This window comes from Leguminivora glycinivorella, chromosome 24 (assembly GCF_023078275.1).
Source record: "Leguminivora glycinivorella isolate SPB_JAAS2020 chromosome 24, LegGlyc_1.1, whole genome shotgun sequence".
In the NCBI taxonomy this organism is placed as follows: Eukaryota; Metazoa; Arthropoda; class Insecta; order Lepidoptera; family Tortricidae; genus Leguminivora; species Leguminivora glycinivorella.
In genome coordinates, this window is record NC_062994.1 from 7,746,806 (window position 1) to 7,767,344 (window position 20,539).

The 20,539-nt window shown below is 39.6% G+C and overlaps 5 protein-coding genes across 5 annotated transcripts; 3 read left to right on the plus strand and 2 right to left on the minus strand.

Moving 5' to 3' along the window:
* Positions 1 to 3,182: 3,182 nt before the first annotated feature.
* On the minus strand, positions 3,183 to 5,883 carry LOC125238841 (chorion class high-cysteine HCA protein 12-like). Its single transcript, XM_048146297.1, has 2 exons — positions 5,788 to 5,883; positions 3,183 to 3,507 (listed from the first exon to the last, which is right to left on the minus strand). The coding sequence occupies exons 1-2, from the start codon at positions 5,836 to 5,838 to the stop codon at positions 3,265 to 3,267; spliced, it is 294 nt and encodes a 97-aa protein (XP_048002254.1). The 5' UTR covers positions 5,839 to 5,883; the 3' UTR covers positions 3,183 to 3,264.
* Positions 5,884 to 6,148: 265 nt separating this feature from the next.
* LOC125238839 (chorion class high-cysteine HCB protein 12-like) lies at positions 6,149 to 7,024 on the plus strand. Its single transcript, XM_048146295.1, has 2 exons — positions 6,149 to 6,242; positions 6,487 to 7,024. The coding sequence occupies exons 1-2, from the start codon at positions 6,195 to 6,197 to the stop codon at positions 6,904 to 6,906; spliced, it is 468 nt and encodes a 155-aa protein (XP_048002252.1). The 5' UTR covers positions 6,149 to 6,194; the 3' UTR covers positions 6,907 to 7,024.
* A 3,535-nt stretch (positions 7,025 to 10,559) lies between these two features.
* On the plus strand, positions 10,560 to 15,305 carry LOC125238837. The gene is made up of 7 exons (XM_048146293.1): positions 10,560 to 10,612; positions 11,402 to 11,660; positions 11,766 to 11,873; positions 12,170 to 12,612; positions 13,050 to 13,248; positions 14,440 to 14,595; positions 15,246 to 15,305. The coding sequence occupies exons 1-7, from the start codon at positions 10,560 to 10,562 to the stop codon at positions 15,303 to 15,305; spliced, it is 1,278 nt and encodes a 425-aa protein (XP_048002250.1).
* Positions 15,306 to 15,406: 101 nt separating this feature from the next.
* Positions 15,407 to 16,665, minus strand: LOC125238991 (chorion class high-cysteine HCA protein 12-like). The gene is made up of 2 exons (XM_048146492.1): positions 16,615 to 16,665; positions 15,407 to 15,799 (listed from the first exon to the last, which is right to left on the minus strand). Exons 1-2 carry the CDS (start codon positions 16,663 to 16,665, stop codon positions 15,500 to 15,502), a joined length of 351 nt encoding a protein of 116 aa, XP_048002449.1. The 3' UTR covers positions 15,407 to 15,499.
* Positions 16,666 to 16,917: 252 nt separating this feature from the next.
* LOC125238840 (chorion class high-cysteine HCB protein 12-like) lies at positions 16,918 to 18,496 on the plus strand. Its single transcript, XM_048146296.1, has 2 exons — positions 16,918 to 17,041; positions 17,971 to 18,496. Exons 1-2 carry the CDS (start codon positions 16,994 to 16,996, stop codon positions 18,388 to 18,390), a joined length of 468 nt encoding a protein of 155 aa, XP_048002253.1. The 5' UTR covers positions 16,918 to 16,993; the 3' UTR covers positions 18,391 to 18,496.
* Positions 18,497 to 20,539: the final 2,043 nt, after the last annotated feature.

A 20,539-nucleotide genomic window follows, 5' to 3' on the forward strand; every position in this document is an offset into this window, starting at 1 on the left:
TCTTCAGTATACTACAACACTTTAAGTTCTCGCGCTTTGTACAACGTTGGAAAAAAAGGTAAAATAATGTTAATTAATCGCGTTCGACCCGCATGTGACTATAAATATACAGTTATAGTACAGTTTCAAACTACAGACCGTCAACCAAATCTTGTCACTAGAAAAAGGCGGTAAATTTGAAAAATCGCGGGCTAGCAACACTAATAGTTTTGAAAATCGGTGGAAATTCACTTGTCATTTGTATCTTATCTGTGGAAATCTCCACCCTACCAAAAAGAGAAATAACTAGCATATATCCGTCCCTTTTTAGGGTTCCGTAGTCAACTAGGAACCCTTATAGTTTCGCCATGTCTGTCTGTCCGTCCGTCCGTCCGTCCGTCCGCGGATAATCTCAGTAACCGCTAGTACTAGAAAGCTGAAATTTGGTACCAATATGTATATCAATCACGCCAACAAAGTGCAAAAATAAAAAATGGAAAAAAATGTTTTATTAGGGTACTCCCCCTACATGTAAAGTGGGGGCTGATTTTTTTTTTTCATTCCAACCCCAACGTGTGATAAATTGTTGGATAGGTATTTAAAAATTAATAAGGGTTTACTAAGATCGTTTTTTGATAATATTAATATTTTAGGAAATAATCGCTCCTAAAGGAAAAAAAAAAGTGCGTCCCCCCCCCCTCTAACTTTTGAACCTTACGTCTAAAAAATATGAAAAAAATCACAAAAGTAGAACTTTATAAAGACTTTCTAGGAAAATTGTTTTGAACTTGATAGGTTCAGTAGTTTTTGAGAAAAATACGGAAAACTACGGAACCCTACACTGAGCGTGGCCCGACACGCTCTTGGCCGGTTTTTAATACATTATCTAATTCGTAAGGAAGGAGGGAGCCCCTTGAAAAAAAAATATCTGTGGCTGTTCGACGTACATTGCTGGTTTTTGTTCGTTTCATAGGGATGCCATACTTTAGTTTGATGTACATTGCTACTGCCAAAATTTGGTTGACAGGCAATAGTTACGTTTTTGAAAAAAACACACAATTGTAGCGAAATAGAATTATTTTGTGCTAAGCGGCCACGGGCTTCGTGCGAGAACGCGGAACCGTTTTAAACATGACGTAAAATAAGTTGATTAAAGTTAATTACGAATTTTATTGCAGATTTTTTTATTTGCGGATCCGCAGCGCTGGATCCAGCGCTGGCTGCTGGATCCAGCAGACCGAAAAATGCGCTGGATCCAGCTGGATTGCTGGATGCTGGATCCAGCAATTGCAATCCCTAACTGTAGGCTATTCTCCTTATACTGATCAACATTTATTCAGTGACTTTTAAAAATTATGAAGTCTTTAAATTTTTAATTTTTCATACAAAATAAATATTAGCTTCAATGTACGCCATTATTGTTGTCATTGACGTTGTCTGTCACACTTTAGACTTAACAGAATTCGCAATACATTACCTCTTAGAAAAAACTTTTAAGGGTGATAAAAATCAAAATACAAGTTATTTTTAAAAGTCACCGAACAAATGTTGATCAGTATAAGTGCGTTTTCACATTATCCGATCCGATATCGGATGTCGGACCGATATCCCATTCATTACAGGCGCCATCTTGGATTTTTTCTATTGAAATGCTTCCGACATCCGATATCGGATCGGATAGTGTGAAAACGGCTTAAGGAGAATGGCCTAGAGTTCAATTCTTCGCCTTTGTTACAGGCCCCACTCTGTATATATACCTAGAAAACATCATCATCTTCCTTGCGTTATCCCGGCATTTGCCACGGCTCATGGGAGCCTGCGGTCCACTTTGACAACTAATCCCAAGATTTGGCGTAGGCACTAGTTTTTACGAAAGCGACTGCCATCTGACCTTTCAACCCAAAGGGTAAACTAGACCTTATTGGAATAAGTCCGGTTTCCTCACGATGTTTTCCTTCACCGAAAAGAACCTAGAAAACATATCATATACAAAATAAAATAAAACTAAGAAAACGGATTATATTCATTATACGCGATATAATCTGATTCCATAAATTTATTTCATGAGTAACTATCGCGGTGACAGAAGACAATATTATATACACAATTTATTATATTATAAAAGTTTTTTAATTTATTTCTTCCAAGGCTACACACGTTTTAATAAAAAAAACTGTGATAAGTTTAATAATTAAACTAAAAGGTCAAGTATTTATGCACGAAATCATGTATGCAAATATGTAATATATATGGTGGTGTTTTTACGCAAGTATCAATAATGGTTAGTCCGCAACGCTACTGACGGCGTGGCGGTACCGACCATGAATGCTATCCCTTTCGCTCTAGCCGCACGTAAGGTTGGTTCGAAGAGGATGGCACGCTATGTCTGTACCGCAGGCTACAATCGTTATGCTTCTGGTTATAGTGTGCGTCTGCACACAGGCGCACGCGAGCGCCGCCAGCGTCGAAATGCGAGCAAGCAGATTTTTTAAAAGCGCTCTTAAGTAAGAACTATAAATGCTCCCAGAACAACCGCGAAAGGGAGTAAAGGCTCGCATAATGCCACAAACTCCTCGGATCTAAACACTAGGACACACAATTGAATGTCGTCCACTATCTAACTTTTACTACACCAGCTGTTTGTATAAAGCTTGCGTCACCTGATCTTTGAGTAAAAATTTATTAAACACTAGTAAGTTTCGCAAGACACGAGTGTCAGCGATGTGCGAGTCACTAAGAACGCACATTTGAGGGTGACTTAGTAGTAACTAAGTGGAATTCCTTACAAAAAACCACATTGTAAGTTAAACCATAATTGTTTAAATTCAGTAGTGGAAACTGTTTTCGGCCTATCTATATCTAAATTGTATTTCTTTTATATGTGTTATTTTCGCTGTTTGTTTTCCATTATCAATAAAAAAAAAGAACAGAGAAAAATTTGCGTGACAGAAGATTTCAGGAAAATAGAAAAGAACACAGATTGAAAGAAAGAAGCAAAGGATCAAACCAAGTGGCAAACTCTTTGAACAGAAGGCCGAGATCCACAAAGGATTGTAGTACTACAGGAAGTAATTAAGTACCCTCTCGGTCCTGAAATAAATTTCCAGTTTTCTCTATAAGTAGCAAGTAACTATGCGATATTATAAAAATTGTGGGTATTGTTAGAATGTTAAGAAAATTCAAGAAGGTTTTTCAGTTCAAAAATTACACAATTTTTTTAGGTGATTGCTTTATTACAAGACACAAGTTCGAATGAATCGATACTAATTGTTGCGAGTGAAGAGATTAGTTGCATCCGCATCCGCAGCACTCTCCGCAGATGGAGACGCAGCCGCAGGCGGGCGCGCAGCCGTCGAAGCAGACGGATCCGAGCACGGGCACGCATCCCTGAACGCAGGTGGTGCCGCACGCTTGGATGGGGCCGGTCACGCCCACCTGCCCGCAGCCCTGCCCGCCGTACGAGCCGCAGCCGCAGCCGCTGCTGGAGCTGTAGCCTCTGGAGCCGCAGCAGCCCTGGCTCAGCACGGACTGTAAAAGATTTAACTTGTTAAAAATCTATACCCTAATTTATTTGATATATTTATTTATTTATTTATTTCAACTTTATTGCACAAGTTATCAATAAAAAGTACAAATGGCGGACATAACGCATTAAGGCATTCTCTACCAGTCAACCATTGGGCAAAACAGAGATAGTTTGGTGCACAAGATTATAAAGCCAGTATGAGATTTTAACGATTAAATCCAATCGATACCTACTATTATAAAATAAACATACACAAATACAATAAGTAAACCTACATAAATATATATTAGTATAATACATATATATGAATAAAATACACATATACATAAATAAATAAATGTATCCACTTGCTACAGATGGGAACGCTAGAAAAGCATGCTGTGGAATATCACTTCTAAGAAGGTAAGTCTGCCAGTAGAGTACTTACTACTTACTTACTTACTTAGTAGAGTCAGTGTGAACTTCAATATCTCAAAATAGTCAAAGGAGACAGGATGATGTTCCTTCATAATTACGAATATTAGATAATACAAGCAATGTTTCAAAGGAACGTTAAAAACGACTTGGTAATGTTTACATCGACACAATGATTGTATTGATTGTACCAAAATTACAGGGATTATTTTCCCTAGTTTCCCATATTCTACTTCATTTGACAAGGTTATACATATATAAATATTTTGAATATAGTCATGGTTACCACGGAAAAATATAAGCATTTGTTAGTTTTCGAAAAAGCACATAAAAATCCGTCAAGCGAACGCTACAATGTTATGATGAAGTTATTAACAATTTACTAAGAATATTACAAGTGATATTTAAACTGGACAAAATTTTTACCTGGATCAGATCTCATGTCTAGTCACTTTTTTGTTTTCATACCACGTCGGAGGCAAACAGGTATAAGATCCGCCTATGGACGCCTGCAACTCAAGGGGTGTCACATTAGAAACTTGTACACAACTTTTTTGAAGAACCCGATACTGTAGTTCATCGGAAATACCTCGGCAGGGAGCTCATTCCACAGCCGGAGCGTCCGCGGGAGGAAATGTCACCGTTTTAGTTTTTGTAGGTGAGAGGCTGGCAACCTGTCAGTGAAATGTCACAATTTGAATTTCTTTAAACCCCTTTTTTGCCAAGAGTGGCACTGAAACTTAGTAGTTCATGTGCTCTGCCTATCCCTTTATGGAATACAGGCGTACAGAATGTATGTATTAACTGAACCCTCGCGCACAAAAAAAGTACACAAATGTCCAGATTTTATATGACTACGGAACGTTGAAATGCGACACGACAAGCATTAGGTACTGCCTCTGCTGATTGATTTCCCTAACAATTATCGCATTAAGTCATTGCCAAGGCTCAATTACAGAAAATCTAGTCATAATCAATTAATCAATTGGTGATGGTGCCGAGTAAAGCTAGACAACAGTGAACAGACATCGACATATCGGCCAGTGATTTGTTTCTGCGGTCGCGTGCAGTGACGGGATAAAAAATTCACCATTCCCTTCCTTTCCGTGGGTTTCGTAAAAGTCGACTGTGGGTAGCAATAGGGTAGCAAATAGAAAGGCATTCTCTACCAGTCAACCATTGGGCAAAACAGAGATAGTTTGGTGCACAAGATTATAAAGCCAGTATGAGATTTTAACGATTAAATCCAATCGATACCTACTATTATAAAATAAACATACACAAATACAATAAGTAAACCTACATAAATATATATTAGTATAATACATATATATGAATAAAATACACATATACATAAATAAATAAATGTATCCACTTGCTACAGATGGGAACGCTAGAAAAGCATGCTGTGGAATATCACTTCTAAGAAGGTAAGTCTGCCAGTAGAGTACTTACTACTTACTTACTTACTTAGTAGAGTCAGTGTGAACTTCAATATCTCAAAATAGTCAAAGGAGACAGGATGATGTTCCTTCATAATTACGAATATTAGATAATACAAGCAATGTTTCAAAGGAACGTTAAAAACGACTTGGTAATGTTTACATCGACACAATGATTGTATTGATTGTACCAAAATTACAGGGATTATTTTCCCTAGTTTCCCATATTCTACTTCATTTGACAAGGTTATACATATATAAATATTTTGAATATAGTCATGGTTACCACGGAAAAATATAAGCATTTGTTAGTTTTCGAAAAAGCACATAAAAATCCGTCAAGCGAACGCTACAATGTTATGATGAAGTTATTAACAATTTACTAAGAATATTACAAGTGATATTTAAACTGGACAAAATTTTTACCTGGATCAGGCAGAGCTGCAGGCAGAGGACGAGCACGGTGTAGGGAGACATGGCGCTGTTGCTTAGCTTTCAAACTTACTTGAAACTGTAGGTACTTATACACCTGGTCCAGCTTTTATACTGAAGCGGGTTCAATGGAATTTTGAACACATTGATAATTCCAACACCTGCAAACAATCAGTAGGAAGCCGATTCAATTGTATATTTTCTAAAACAATAAGGTACAAGCTGATAGTGAATTAAAACGTGATTAATCAGAAGCTGTTGACTTAATTGTTGTATTGTATTTAATTAGTCTATTGTTTATAATCAGAGGAACTTTAGAATAGTGATAAAATTTCATTTATAAACAAGTCTGCAGAGCGACGAATCATTCTAGTGAGAAGATACACTACGAACAAGTCAAAATGGTGTCCAAGGTTGTGATCCTCTGCGCTTTCGCCATTCTGGTTCAGGTAAATACTTTTAAATTTTTTACCCATGTTAACAAATTATAATTTTATCTAACAGTTTTGTCCTCTTCTGGTTTTTATTGATATTTTATTTTAGCAAAAAATATACGATAATAGTTGCTACAGGATCATTCTCATTACCTAAATAATGATGAATGAACTAAAACTAAATAATATATTCGTGCGTTCAATACAACGCAATAAAATTTGATCAACCCGCGATGGCTTAAAGTTATTTTGTGTTTAGTCCATCTCCGGACAGAGGAGCGGTTGCTGCGGGTCCGGCCGCTCCGGCAGATACGGCGGCTCCGGTTGTGGCTGCTCATGCGGCAGCTCTGGAAGCTCTAATGCCGTCTACGGTAACTCCATCAACATCCCCACCAGCGGCGGCGACTTCGTCGTCACCAGCGTCGGCCCCATCTCCCCCTCCGGCATCTCCGTCTCCTCCGACCTGGACCTGAGAGGAGACTTGGACGTCTACGGAGAACTGCCGTACCTGAGCGCCGTACAGTTCTCTGGCGAATACGACACTCAAGGTTCTGGCTGCGTGGACTACAGCTGCGGCACCTGCGGGAACGTGGCCATCACCAGCGTGCAGGGCAGCTCCGGCTGCGGCTGCGGCTCCAGCTGCGGCTGCGGCTCCAGCTGCGGCTGTGGCTGTCGCTAAGACAATTGAAGTTTACAACTTCACATCTTCATGTCGTGTTTGAATGTCTAGCTGCGGAACTTGACCTGTGTACGTACAATGGAACACTTGAGCAAATTGAATAAAACTTATTGGCTAATTTAGAATTTTTAATTTACAATACCTATGTATTTTAGTAGAGGATAAGGAGCAGGAAAATTACCTCCAATGGTATGGCCATATACGCCGCAGGCCGGTAGACTACGTCGGAAACAGATGCCTCATTACTGTCCAAGGCCCTAGGTCACGGTGCCCCAGTAGGCCTAAGAGACGCTAGCTATACTAGCGCCTCTTAGGCCTACTGAGGATGACGAAGTCCGGGCGAAATGGAGAAGATTGATCAGGAAAGCAGATCCTGGCGCTAGACCGGGAAAACAGTAGGTTGAAGATGAAGAGAATCCATATTCTAATATGTATTTTAGAGGTATTATGATCGCTGTGCTACTCTTGTTAAGATTAAAAAATTTGATCAGATCTCATGTCTAGTCACTTTTTTGTTTTCATACCACGTCGGAGGCAAACAGGTATAAGATCCGCCTATGGACGCCTGCAACTCAAGGGGTGTCACATTAGAAACTTGTACACAACTTTTTTGAAGAACCCGATACTGTAGTTCATCGGAAATACCTCGGCAGGGAGCTCATTCCACAGCCGGAGCGTCCGCGGGAGGAAATGTCACCGTTTTAGTTTTTGTAGGTGAGAGGCTGGCAACCTGTCAGTGAAATGTCACAATTTGAATTTCTTTAAACCCCTTTTTTGCCAAGAGTGGCACTGAAACTTAGTAGTTCATGTGCTCTGCCTATCCCTTTATGGAATACAGGCGTACAGAATGTATGTATTAACTGAACCCTCGCGCACAAAAAAAGTACACAAATGTCCAGATTTTATATGACTACGGAACGTTGAAATGCGACACGACAAGCATTAGGTACTGCCTCTGCTGATTGATTTCCCTAACAATTATCGCATTAAGTCATTGCCAAGGCTCAATTACAGAAAATCTAGTCATAATCAATTAATCAATTGGTGATGGTGCCGAGTAAAGCTAGACAACAGTGAACAGACATCGACATATCGGCCAGTGATTTGTTTCTGCGGTCGCGTGCAGTGACGGGATAAAAAATTCACCATTCCCTTCCTTTCCGTGGGTTTCGTAAAAGTCGACTGTGGGTAGCAATAGGGTAGCAAATAGAAAAAAACAAATGTTTTTTTTTTTCAGGTGAACAAATAATTCGACAATAACGGTTTTTCGTAAGTTGTAACGTGTTTCAATAACAATAACGTACCTACATTTTAACTCAATTAACATTCAGTATTACAGACGTATATTGAGCAATCCCCGATGCGGCGTGCAGCGTGGAGAGGCAGTGGTGTTGCCAACAGTAAATAGTGATAACTACCAACTAAACTCTGTCAAACAAGTTTGTCAGTAAATACGAACAAAGAAAACTATATGCATCCTTTTCTTTAGGGTGCTAGAGAAAAGGATACCTATAGTTTTCTTAGTTCTTATTTACTGACAGACTTGTTTGACAGAGTATATGTATAGATTTCATAAATGTTACTTTTATTAAAAGACCAGAAATTAAAGTTATTTAATTAAATTCGTTTAATAGTTAACATTAAGACTAAAAAAACCGTATAAAAGTATTAACTGCTTTGCAAATTTTGAGATTTCGTACTTTAAAAAAAACATACTCCAGAAAAGGTGTTATAAGTTTGACGTGTCTGTCTGTCTGTTTGTCTGTTTGTGTTTGTATGTGGCATCGTAGCTCCCGAACGGATAAACCGATATTGATTTAGTTTTTTGTTTGAAAGCTGAATTAGTCGGGAGTGTTTTTAGCCATGTTTCAAGAAAAAATTCTCTTTAACGAACCTTTCAATGTTACTTTTTTCCAACACTCCTATTATTACTAAACGTCAGCGGATTGCTAATTATGTAATAGGCTACAAATAATTGGCATAGCATAATTTATCAATCACGTCTGCGTAATGTGAAAAAAGCAAACGCTTGAGACTCGTGCTCAAAACTGGAAGGATTGTTTTGCCTTCTACGCTAAACTACTTATTATAACTATACCCTCCTGTACGATTGACAAGTTTAGTAAGTCTGTTTATGTTAATTTAAGGAATAAATAAATAAAAGAAAATAAATAAAGAATAAAGAATAATTATATTTTGTCATCAGACAAATTTATTTAGTAAAAATAACAACGGCACGTATTTAACCGGGCGACTAAATAACCATAGAAATGGGTATCAAAAATAATAGTTTGGCGACTAAAATGTGGCCTCAAATTATTTAAATATGAGGTATAATTTTAATGTCATTACGGCTACGGTTTATCCAGACGCGAGTACCAACTATTTATTTCGCAACTGAATTATTATATTGGAAACAATTTAAGAGATACAATTTAATAGGAAAACGGCTGTCTATTAATATATAATATACATTTCTTTTAATATATTTATACATATAGCAAATTAACATAAAAAGTACATTTAAAATTTATACATCGGCACTCTTCACCTGAGCTTTCATTTTAATGAAAAAATATAATGGTCGACAAAATATTATACTTATGGGTAAGAAATTAGGTGTTTGGGGGTGCTGGCAACTTCGTCTCTATACAATGAATTTAACTTTTCATGACGTTTACTCTATGAACTCTATCGAATCTAAGGCCGGCCTTACGCAGTCTTAACATCACTCTGAAAGATTTATTTTTTTGTCAGGAAAATCTTACTCAGAATATGCTTTGGCATAAATCGTTCCGCAGATTTTAAAATATCGAATCTTATGCTGGCATGATGTTCATGAGCAAAATAATCTTCTAAATTAAGAGTACTTCCGTAGATTTTTGTTTGCATAATATTTAGGCGGTATAAAGTTGTCCATCTTTTTCCTATTTCTGTTTTGATAGCGAGTCATGTGTGTTGGGGATGCAAGATACCTAATACTCCTCCTCGCTTCGCTCGTCGTCGTACCTAACGGTGCCTCTGGGACTGTATTTAATATCCTTTTTGCTATCGTTGTTTTGTTTATACAAAGTATCTAAGAATCATGCCATAGCAAAATTTGGTAGGACTTATATTCTACAAAAAAAAATTTAAGAAAAAAAAACCGCCTTCCTTTGGAGTTCTGGCGATAAATACTTTCAAATGTTGGATTATGTTATCAATTCGTCTGTATATTTTTTAATGTTTGTTATTCGATATCTCCGTCATTTTTGAACCAATTTTGAAATCTGGATGATTCTGAAGTACTTACAGATGAGAATGATTATCAGAAAGGAACTCTAACCAGGGCGGCTCACTCTTCATCAGCAGTTCCACTGCACCAAATGTCACTGTTCTGGACGTAAGTACATGCTGTTCTTATAAAAATACCAAAGTCACTATATGTGTGCTGTTCAGATTTGAGGAGTTCCGTTCTGACCATCATCAGCAGTTCCACTACACTACACAAGACAAAATGCACATAATAACAACAAGACAGAAAGGAATCCTTTCCCTTGCTCGTTTTTCAATTTCACACTCGGCGTTAAAAAACAACTTTGCCCCCTTGTATAACAAATAACTATTAACTTGTGATATTATAGATAATTACAAATTTGATGTTTTAGTGCGATATGACGTTACTAATGGACGGTTACCAGGCTCTGAAAAGACGATTTGATGACAGGTAAGACCAATTAAATTAAAACGGGTATTTTATGCAACGCAGCCGGCATATTTGGAACAGTTGGGCCAGATATGGAACAATGCCGGGGCTTGCCGAGATTAGTTTAAATTTTTTTTCTATATATTAGTAGTATCTGCGCTCCAGAACTCGAGTTGCAGATGTAGGTGTCAAGACCGCTACGCTTAAGTGGAACTGGGCTGGACATGTCTGCCGCATGCACCCTGAACGGTGGGCCAAAATGGTTACCGAGTAGGACCCACGGAACACCGTGAAGCAGGCCGGGGTTCAGGCAGACCGAAAAAGAGATGGCGGGACAACTTGAACGCATTTTATCCAAGCTGGCAAAATTACGCACATGACAGGGTTGAGTGGAAGAAGCGAGGGGAGGCCTTTTCCCAGCAGTGGGACACTACAGTAGGCTAATAAAAAAAAAATAGTAGTATATTTGTTATAATACTGTTTATTTTAGTAACTCTACTGGACCTCAAAGCTGACGTATAAATTTTTAAATCGTCGATTAATTTATGAATAATTTTATGGATATCGATTGTTTAGATTTTCAATCGGCACTTTCCAATCACCAATTAAATACAGTTAAGGTCGTGGACGCTACGATTGATGTAAAACATACACATATAGGAAGCCTATAAACGCGCTAAACGCTAATACTTTCCATATACCGATATTGACTATATCTTTAATTATGTCCATAATAAAAGAATAGCAATAAACACTCATTCATTGGGTACTTATATTTACAATGATCTCAAGCATAAGGTTTGTTTTCAGTGATGCAAATTCTCCCCTGGATTTTAAGTACATCGGCATACTGCGTTTCTTTTTGAGTTCCGTTGGCTCCTGGCCGCATAAGCAGTTCGGGCGGGGCAGGCTGGATACTATACTGTCCATGTACAATGTGCTGTTGGTACTTGTTGCTATAGCGTTACCGAGTTTGGGCGCCACATACATCTGGTATAAGAGAGACACGATTTCTTTCTTCGATGTTGGACACGTGCTTTTATGTATATTTTTAGAATTCTTATTTCTGGTAAGTGTTTAAGAATATATTTTAAAGAATATTTGCATAAAATAAAATTATGGTACCTTCAAGAAAATGAGACAGATTGTTCACTGTTGTCCATCATAATTTCAGCAAAGGTTATTAATGATCTGGACAACTAAATATCGAACAATAATAAAGGACTACTTAATGGAATTCCACCTGTTTTACTTCAGGAATCGAACACAGTATGCTTCGAAGGTTTGTAATTTCCACATCTAGTTAAAGAGTTCAAACATTTCGTATTGAAAATATAGTTTCAGGAAACTTTTTTTGTTTTTAATATTTTTCCTTCTATTGTTATAAATTTATAACTATAGTTTTATCCTGCAGACTAAGGGAAATGATTTACGTAAACGGACTCAAGTATAAACGTACGTGTTCACTTTATCCATAGCATTGATTCTATTTTCCCTCAAAAATCACCAACAAGTCGTGAATAGCGACAAGATAAACATGCATAAAACTGTTTTCAGTTGTTTTGGTATTTTTTCCAGATACATACTCAGATCCATAACATATCAGTGATATTCACACTGTACATGGCTTCACAGATAGTTAGTTCCATGATGCTGTTTAACTTCATGCCGTGGTACAACAACTACAGCTCCGGGATGCTTGGTCCGGAGCGTCCCGCCAACCGCACGTTCGAGCACGCCGTCTACTTCCACTGCTTCACCGAAGACGTCTACACCACCATAAAGGGCTATTGGATTCTATTTGCCTTCAATATCCCTACTTGCTACAACACAGCAACCGGCTTCGTCGCCTTTGACCTTCTGATCTCCCTTATTGTCTTTCAAATTTGGGGCCATCTCAGAATTTTGAAACACAATTTGCTGAACATAATGCCGAAGGAAGGCATGTATTCTCCAGAAGAGAATATGAGAGTCCGAGAGATTTTAAAGGAAATCATCGAACACCACAAACTAGTCATAAAGTAAGTTTCAACAAAATGTTACTTTACACGTAATAGGTTCCTGGTATCTTAGGTTTAAGGTCAGATCAAAGCAGATCTGTCTGGATAGAACTCTCCAGAAATGTGCCACATAACGTTTGCGGGCTCGCTTTCCTCCTTGAGGCCGCCACTCAAACGCGCTCCTGGCGCTATTGGTAGCTCCTCTTCGAAAGGCATGACCGATCCATATCCATTTCCGCAGAACCACTTCCTGGCCAATCGGAGGTTGTTGGCACATACTCCACAAATCCTCATTTCTTATGGTCTTCGGCCAGCTACCAAACAGCCGAACTACCCGACCTACCATACAGATAATAATCAGAATTACCCTAGATTTCTTCCAGACTTCGTTAATATACAATATATACCTAAAAGTGACAAGTACAATATAATAATTACCTGTATATTTTCCATTACAGCTTTGTAGACAAGTGCTCCGAGGCGTTTAGCGAAGAATTGTTTGTGTTTTACATGATGATGCAACTCCTCACCTGCACGAGCTTGCTCGAAGCTTCTGTGCTGACGGCAGAAGCGCTGGCTACATACGGACCCATAACTCTCGCGGTGCACCAACAGTTGATTCAAGTCTCTATACTTTTCGAAATGATACGTACTAAGGTAAAATTCTTGCTGTGTTTGGCAGATATATGTATATATTACATTAGTTTATTATATGATTATGACTTGGGAACATAGTTTTGCTATGGACTTCGAGCCCAAAGAAGCCAGGTCTTCCTCATTTTCTCAAGGATGAAACTTTGGTATAATGTAGAGTTTGTATCGACGTTTAATTTATAGGACACTCTTAATACACAGATTGACTGAGGCCCACGGTAAGCTCAAGAAGGCTTGTGTTGTGGGTACTCAGACAACGATATATATAATATACAAATACTTGTATACATAAATAACATCCATGACTCAGGAACAAATATTTGTGCTCATCACATAAATAAATGCCCTTACCGGGATTCGATTCGCGGCGCAGCAGGCAGGGTCACTACCGACAGCGCCAGACCGGTCGTCTTATAGTTTTATTACATAGTTCGGCCCGTCGGCAATTTTTGAAATGATCGGAAAATGATTATCAAATCCTTACAGTCTTTTATATTACATAAGTACATAAAAAGTAGCCTTGAGAGTTTAAGGAAAGTTAGTGTTAAAAAAAACTTATAGCAATAAAATGGCCGACGCTGGGCTGGATTAGGTGGTAATATGTGAAGTTAACTGAGTAAAGGACCTTATTGTCCACGGCGCTTACGTCCCACGGTGTCGTGTTTGTTCACGAATATCGCTCATAATGCCGTAAGCGCCATCGACAATAAGGTAATGGCACATACGACCCAGATAATGGCACATATGCAGACACTAAGGGTCCCTCACATCTAGTCTCGCGAGCGTAGCGTCGGGCCAACTTTATTGCAATACCTGGGTGGCTAGCCGAATGGCACAATCGCTCCCGAAACGCTCACGAAACGAAGCGCTAGTAGATATCTATCTCTATCGCGCTTGCGTATTGGCGCGACAGAGCCAGCGGCGTATCGCTTTCGTTTGGCGTCGGAGAAATGCCATTCGGCTACGGGGCCTGACGCCGCATCGGCAATTCGGAATGTGCAGAATTGCGAACATGAAGAATCGTCACTGTTCACAAGTAATAAATGTGCACAATAGCGAATGAGGTGAAATACTAATTGCGTAGAATGCAGATTGTCCAGAACTGGGAATAGGAAGAAGTGACATCGGCAAGAACGTCGCATAATCCGCCCCGCGCAGTGCTCGCGGTCAGTCCGTGGTGTAACTTGTCGGCAGAGCGAGGAGCTGACGGACGCCGTGTACGGCACGCCGTGGGAGTGCATGGACGCCGGGAACCGCAAGATGGTGCTGCTGCTGCTGCAGCGCGCGCAGACTCCCATCGCGCTCAAGGCCGCCAAGATGGTGCCCGTGGGTCTACAGACTATGGCCGCGGTATGCTTTCACAAGCTCTTATGTAGGTCATCATCATCCTCCTTGCGTTATCCCGGCATTTGCCACCACTCATGGGAGCCTGGGGTCCGCTTTGACAACTAACCCCAAGATTTGGCGACGACAATAGTTTTACGAAAGCAACTGCGATGTTTTGCTTCACCGAAAAGCGACTGCCAAATATCAAATGACATTTCGCACATAAGTCCCGAAAAACTCATTGGTACGAGCCGGGGTTCGAACCAGCGACCTCCGGATTGAAATTCGCACGCTCTTACCGCTAGGCCACCAGCGCTTTTTACCACCACACAAGGCACAAGCTCTTGTGTAGGTATTGCAAAATTTTCCAAGTTTAATAATTCAAGTCAAATTATACTGCATTTACAAAGCAATATTATCATTATCACGACCTAATCTAATGATGGACACAGAAGGTGACTGTTAGATGGACAAGAGTTTATGTGACGTTATCTGGGTAAAGGACCTTATTGTCGATGGCGCTTACGTTCCGCGGCGTCGTGTTTGTACACGAACATCGCTCATAACGCCGTAAGCGCCACCGACAACAGATAATGGCACAAATATTCATACACCGATTAACTCTGGACGCTGTAAAGTTAAACGAATTCGATAGACATTTTATTTGCTTTCAGGTCTTGAAGACAACATTCTCCTATTACATGATGCTCAACGCCGTTGCAGGAGAACGTTGAAACCACCAACTGGATTCAATTTTACTAAACTTAAAAGACAAATTTTAAAAAATTTCTACCTGGTTATCCTACTAGGTTTTAGTGTTATGAAGAATAAAAACTTTATCATAATTTGTTGTTTATTTCATGACTGATAAATTTTTCGTGACTTGGTTTCCAATGAATAGATGAGATATTTGTTGCGAGTGAAGAGTTTAGTTGCATCCGCATCCGCAGCACTGTCCGCAGATGGAGACGGAGCCGCAGGCGGGCGCGCAGCCGCCGAAGCAGACGGATCCGAGCACGGGCACGCAGCCGTCGACGCAGGTGGTGCCGCACGCTTGGATGGGGCCGTTCACGCCCACCTGCCCGCAGCCCTGCCCGCCGTACGAGCCGCAGCCGCCGCCGTAAGAGCCGGAGCTGATGCCGTAAGAACCGGAGCTGGAGCCGCAACAGCCGTAGTTCTGGCTTAACACGGACTGAAAATAAATAGTTTCGGTTGAATTGTACTCTAATTTATTCGTATATTCATATTATCCGATAGTCCCCGTGGTCTCGGAGTAGAGAATTTCGAGACCATTGCATCAATGCCGTTCTCGAAATGTCGGAGGATAGGTACACGTAAAATATAGTTATTTGCGATTCAGTCCCGTTTGCAATTTAAAGCATCAAGTAGTAGAATATTTACTGTCTTTAGGTGAAATTTAATCATTTAATAATACTGTTCATAGAACTGTCATTACCTAATTGAACCGAAGTACTTTTTCATGAAATAAAAGCTTTTAATTACTCTGCCGTATCTCGAATAGCCGTAACGATGGCTAACTCTTTGAAGTCCTTTCCCATTAATTTGACTAAGCATTACTGTTAGGGTTTACCCTTTAGGGATAACACTTGAACAAAAGGATAAGGGTAACCCGTTCTTAATTAAACATGTATGACACCTGTTCCGTTAACGCGAAGGTCCATTTGAATTTAAACTTCAATTCTCACTACCAGATTTTGGTTTTATGAAGGTACAGTTGAGAAGAAAATATGCCCTTTATATCTTAAAATAAATAATTCTTGAAGAAGTTGCGTCTTCGAAAACATATCGATATTATTAATCACTCAAAAGTGATTATCTAGCAACGGCTTTGGTAAGCAAGACATTACAAAATACCCCTTTAAACCCGTCGAAGTGGATGTTAGGCCGATCATACTTCCTCATCGTATAAACACATCCTTGAGGCTTTCCAAAATGGCGACGAAAATTTTATAAGAAAATATTTTAAGTCAATTTATAAAACAAGCAATTAATGAAAATTTGAAACTGAATTATGATATTTACCTGGATGAGGCACAGCTGCAGGCAGAGGATGAGCACGGTGTAGGGAGACATGGCGCTGTTGCTTAGCTTTCAAGCTTACTTGAAACTGTAGGTGCTCATGTAGCTTGTCCAGCTTTTATATGGAAATATTACAAAGGAATGTTAGAAAACACTGATAAAACGAACACATGGATATAATATCATGTTTTTTTTTCTATTAGAACTTCAGGGACAATGGCTCCTGATAATGCTGCACACGTGTTTAATCGAATATTGTATTAATTGTTCCTTTGTAAAAACATAAAATCAAAGGCAAATGAGTGATAAGGAAGCATTTAAAAACCAGGTTCGTAATTCGAATAATCATTCTAGTGAATACTCCCACTAAGAACAAGTTGAAATGGCGTCCAAAGTTGTGGTCATCTTCGCTCTTGCTGTCCTCGTTCAGGTGAGTACCAAGATAACTTTTATTATTCGGTCATAATTTTTCTTTATAACATAATTTCTTCCAATTGTTTTCGAAAGAGGTGATTTCTGAAAATCATACTAAACATAAAACTTATACTTTCAACCCTAAATACCGTTCGTTCGCTTGTCTATATCCCAGTTACTTAGGGTAGGCACAGCATGTCTTCCACTTCCATACATCTCTATCATCCGTCACCTAATCAAATAACCTTTTCCTCTCCCGTTACTTCCTTCCTTTATTCGTGATATGACTTACATCTATTCGCTTTACATGCCCAAACCTTTCTAGGCGATTCGCTCTTACTTTCTCTACTATTGGTGCAATTTCCAGGAGTCCACTTAAAAACTATTTTTTTATCAAATCCACTCTTGTCACACCACCAATCCATTTTAACATTCTCGTATTCACTACATGCAATCAGTTTTCTTCCGTCACTTCTTCATACAATACAGGACGACAGCCTGCCAATTACGCTTGCAATTTTATCATTTATCTATGTGGATAAAGCATCCGTCACGTTCTAGCAAGTATGTCAGTTTGAGAGTGACAGATGTCTTATCCACGTGGATGTGATAAAATTGGAACCATGATACGCCGGCTGGACTGGTGTTGGATTTATAAATTGTACCCTTCAATAGAAAAGGCATCTGCGCGTCTCAAATTAGTCCCGTGACCTGTCGCCATTTCATCCTTCTTAATATTCTAATTCAGTTTTTTTTATCACCCTAAAATATATAAGTTTGATCATATTTATTTCATCAATGTGCTATTGTCTGAAACTTTAAATTTCCAATAATTAGATACCGTTTAAAGCTTTAATTTAGATTTGATTGCATTTATGGAAATTAATTATTGGTATAGTAAGTTTATTATTGTTAATAATTCATTTATGATTAATTTTGTTGCAGGCCATCGCCGGTCAGAGGAGCGGTTGCTGCGGGTCCGGCCGCTCCGGCAGATACGGCGGCTCCGGCTGTGGCTGCTCATGCGGCGGCTCTGGAAGCTCTAACGCCGTCTACGGTAACTCCATCAACATCCCCACCAGTGGCGGCGACTTCGTCGTCACCAGCGTCGGCCCCATCTCCCCCTCCGGCATCTTCGTCTCCTCCGACCTCAGCCTGGATGGAGACTTGGACGTCTACGGAGAACTGCCCTTCCTGAGCGCCGTGGAGTTCTCTGGCCAGTACGACACTCAAGGTTCTGGCTGCGTGGACTACAGCTGCGGCACCTGCGGGAACGTGGCCATCACCAGCGTGCAGGGCAGCTCTGGCTGCGGCTGCGGCTCCAGCTGCGGCTGCGGCTCCAGCTGCGGCTGCGGCTGTCGCTAAGACAATACGCTACACTCGACCACTTGATAACATTTAGTTATCTTTGGCTGTCTCCCTACGAACTCGTACATTTGTATGAATTGACGAATAAAGTGCATTATCAAAATAAGCATTATTTTTGACAAATAGGTTACCCACGGCTATTGTCAAGACCTGGTTACCTCATACACTTATTTTGAGCAAAATTTCATTCCCGGTATCCCGTTATAAACAAACTGGGTATGTAGCTGGGACTTAGACGTGTGCGCCGATCAAAAAATGATCGGCGGCGGCGTTTGTCAAAAAATCGGCGGCGGCGGCGTATTTTCGGCGTGAATTCGGCGTGACGTTGATTTCATATTTCTTATATAAAAATCATTTATTTGTCTTTATTTTTGATAATTTGATCAATACAGGTGTACTACGTACACTTTTACATAAAATATGAGTTAAATAACATATATAAGTGAACACGGGATAGGAAAAAAACACTTTTGAGTATACCCAAATAGTTGGCACAAACTAGAGATGGGCCGAATACGGATTTTGCCGAATACGAATATTCGGCCGACCATTCGGTACAGCTCTTACCGAACCGAACATTCGGCCGAATATTCGGTTACGCCATATTTTGAAGGCGGATGTTAAGATTAAAACTATGTAATATTATTAAATGATTGATAATGGTCAATACATATATTGTGTTACTACAACTATATTATGTTCTTATGATTTTGTGAATAACTAAAACTTAGTTAAAACAACTGTGTAGGTACTCTTTTCAACTCTGAAACTACGGTTTCTTAACTTTTTACAAAACAATTGTATTTATTATTTGACGCATTGGTAATTATAATTATCTCTTTTAGTAGTACCTTAGAAAGCTACTAAAATAGGAGCTTCGTATCCAATAGAATACGTAAAATCTTCATTAGTTATTTACTTTGTTTATTCGGTAAATATTCGGCAACGCTACCGAGTTATTCGGCCGAATACGAACATTGAAAAACTTGCCGAATATGCCGAATACCGAATATTTACCGAATATTCACCCATCTCTACACAAAACCTTTTTTGATCAATGTTGGCTGCCATCAAAGGATTCCTTTTCTAAGTGATCATGAATCTACAACCATCTCTTTCTTTATGATGACCTTAGTGATGAAATTAAAGAAGAACTTTGTGCCAAACGCGATCGTCGGCAGCTGTATCAAACTCATTTTGAAATGCCTTTTGCTTATTTGGCCACCCTTTGACTTGCCCGCCAGTGCTCAAAGATGTGCAATGTAAACTAATAAACTAGAAATCGTTTTGTTGGTTACTTTATTTTTAATTCGTAGTCTTTTTGGTACAGTACAGAAGGAGTAGTACGTATAAAACGGACTTGAATTAATGAATGCCAACCTTCCGGGCAGGCGAAGATGTAAGACGTGGGTTTCGTCATAAAACGAAACTAAAATGGAGTTGGGAGTGGGGCCCATGTTGCTAGGCAAAGCGATGGCAGGTGGACTATTATTTTAACAGAATGGTATCGGCTTACAAATTTAAGAAGCGCTTGACATCCGTTGGCTGGCTGGGTGGACGACATCCGGAAAGTTGCGGGTCATAACTGGATAAGAGTAGCTCAGGATCGGGACAAGTAGCGTACTAGAAAGAGGCCTATGCTCAGCAGTGGGTGTAAAAAGGATGATATGATGATGGTGATGATAACGGACTTGTTTGTAGATCGGGTCTACGCCATAAGGGTAAAGCTGAATTTACATCGGTCACCTCTCAAAAGCATACAACTTCAGCAAAATTCGAATGATACCGTCGTTACCTGTGTCGAGGAAAAAAGCTTTACACGCTGAACTATGCTGGAAACGAACGTCCGGCATATAGGTCTCAGCATTCTGAGTTGGATGGACAGTTTATTAGAAAATGCGGTGCTGTTTTTTGCGTCTTGGAACCACTGAATAATTGTCCATGTGCTAAACGATACGTGCAGGACATGTTTGTACCTGATCGGTGGGCTAAAGTAGCAACTGAATGGTTACCGTAGCTTCGCCGGGGATACGCAGACCAAAAATAGAGATATCACTCGGACGGCGGGAGCAAGCATCAAACCGTCATGAGTGGATGAAGGAAGAAGAGGCATTTACTCATCAGTGGGACACATATTATTGATAAT

Coding starts and splice junctions, on each gene's coding strand:
- LOC125238841 (XM_048146297.1), bottom strand. CDS start 5,838: ATGTCTCCCTACACCGTGCTCGTCCTCTGCCTGCAGCTCTGCCTGATC. Junction 3,508..5,787: donor TGCAGCTCTGCCTGATCCAG/GTAAAAATTTTG, acceptor AATCTTTTACAG/TCCGTGCTGAGCCAGGGCTG.
- LOC125238839 (XM_048146295.1), top strand. CDS start 6,195: ATGGTGTCCAAGGTTGTGATCCTCTGCGCTTTCGCCATTCTGGTTCAG. Junction 6,243..6,486: donor CTTTCGCCATTCTGGTTCAG/GTAAATACTTTT, acceptor TTTTGTGTTTAG/TCCATCTCCGGACAGAGGAG.
- LOC125238837 (XM_048146293.1), top strand. CDS start 10,560: ATGACGTTACTAATGGACGGTTACCAGGCTCTGAAAAGACGATTTGAT. Junction 11,661..11,765: donor TTTTAGAATTCTTATTTCTG/GTAAGTGTTTAA, acceptor TCATAATTTCAG/CAAAGGTTATTAATGATCTG. Junction 13,249..14,439: donor TCGAAATGATACGTACTAAG/GTAAAATTCTTG, acceptor ACTTGTCGGCAG/AGCGAGGAGCTGACGGACGC.
- LOC125238991 (XM_048146492.1), bottom strand. CDS start 16,665: ATGTCTCCCTACACCGTGCTCATCCTCTGCCTGCAGCTGTGCCTCATC. Junction 15,800..16,614: donor TGCAGCTGTGCCTCATCCAG/GTAAATATCATA, acceptor TATACGAATAAA/TTAGAGTACAATTCAACCGA.
- LOC125238840 (XM_048146296.1), top strand. CDS start 16,994: ATGGCGTCCAAAGTTGTGGTCATCTTCGCTCTTGCTGTCCTCGTTCAG. Junction 17,042..17,970: donor CTCTTGCTGTCCTCGTTCAG/GTGAGTACCAAG, acceptor ATTTTGTTGCAG/GCCATCGCCGGTCAGAGGAG.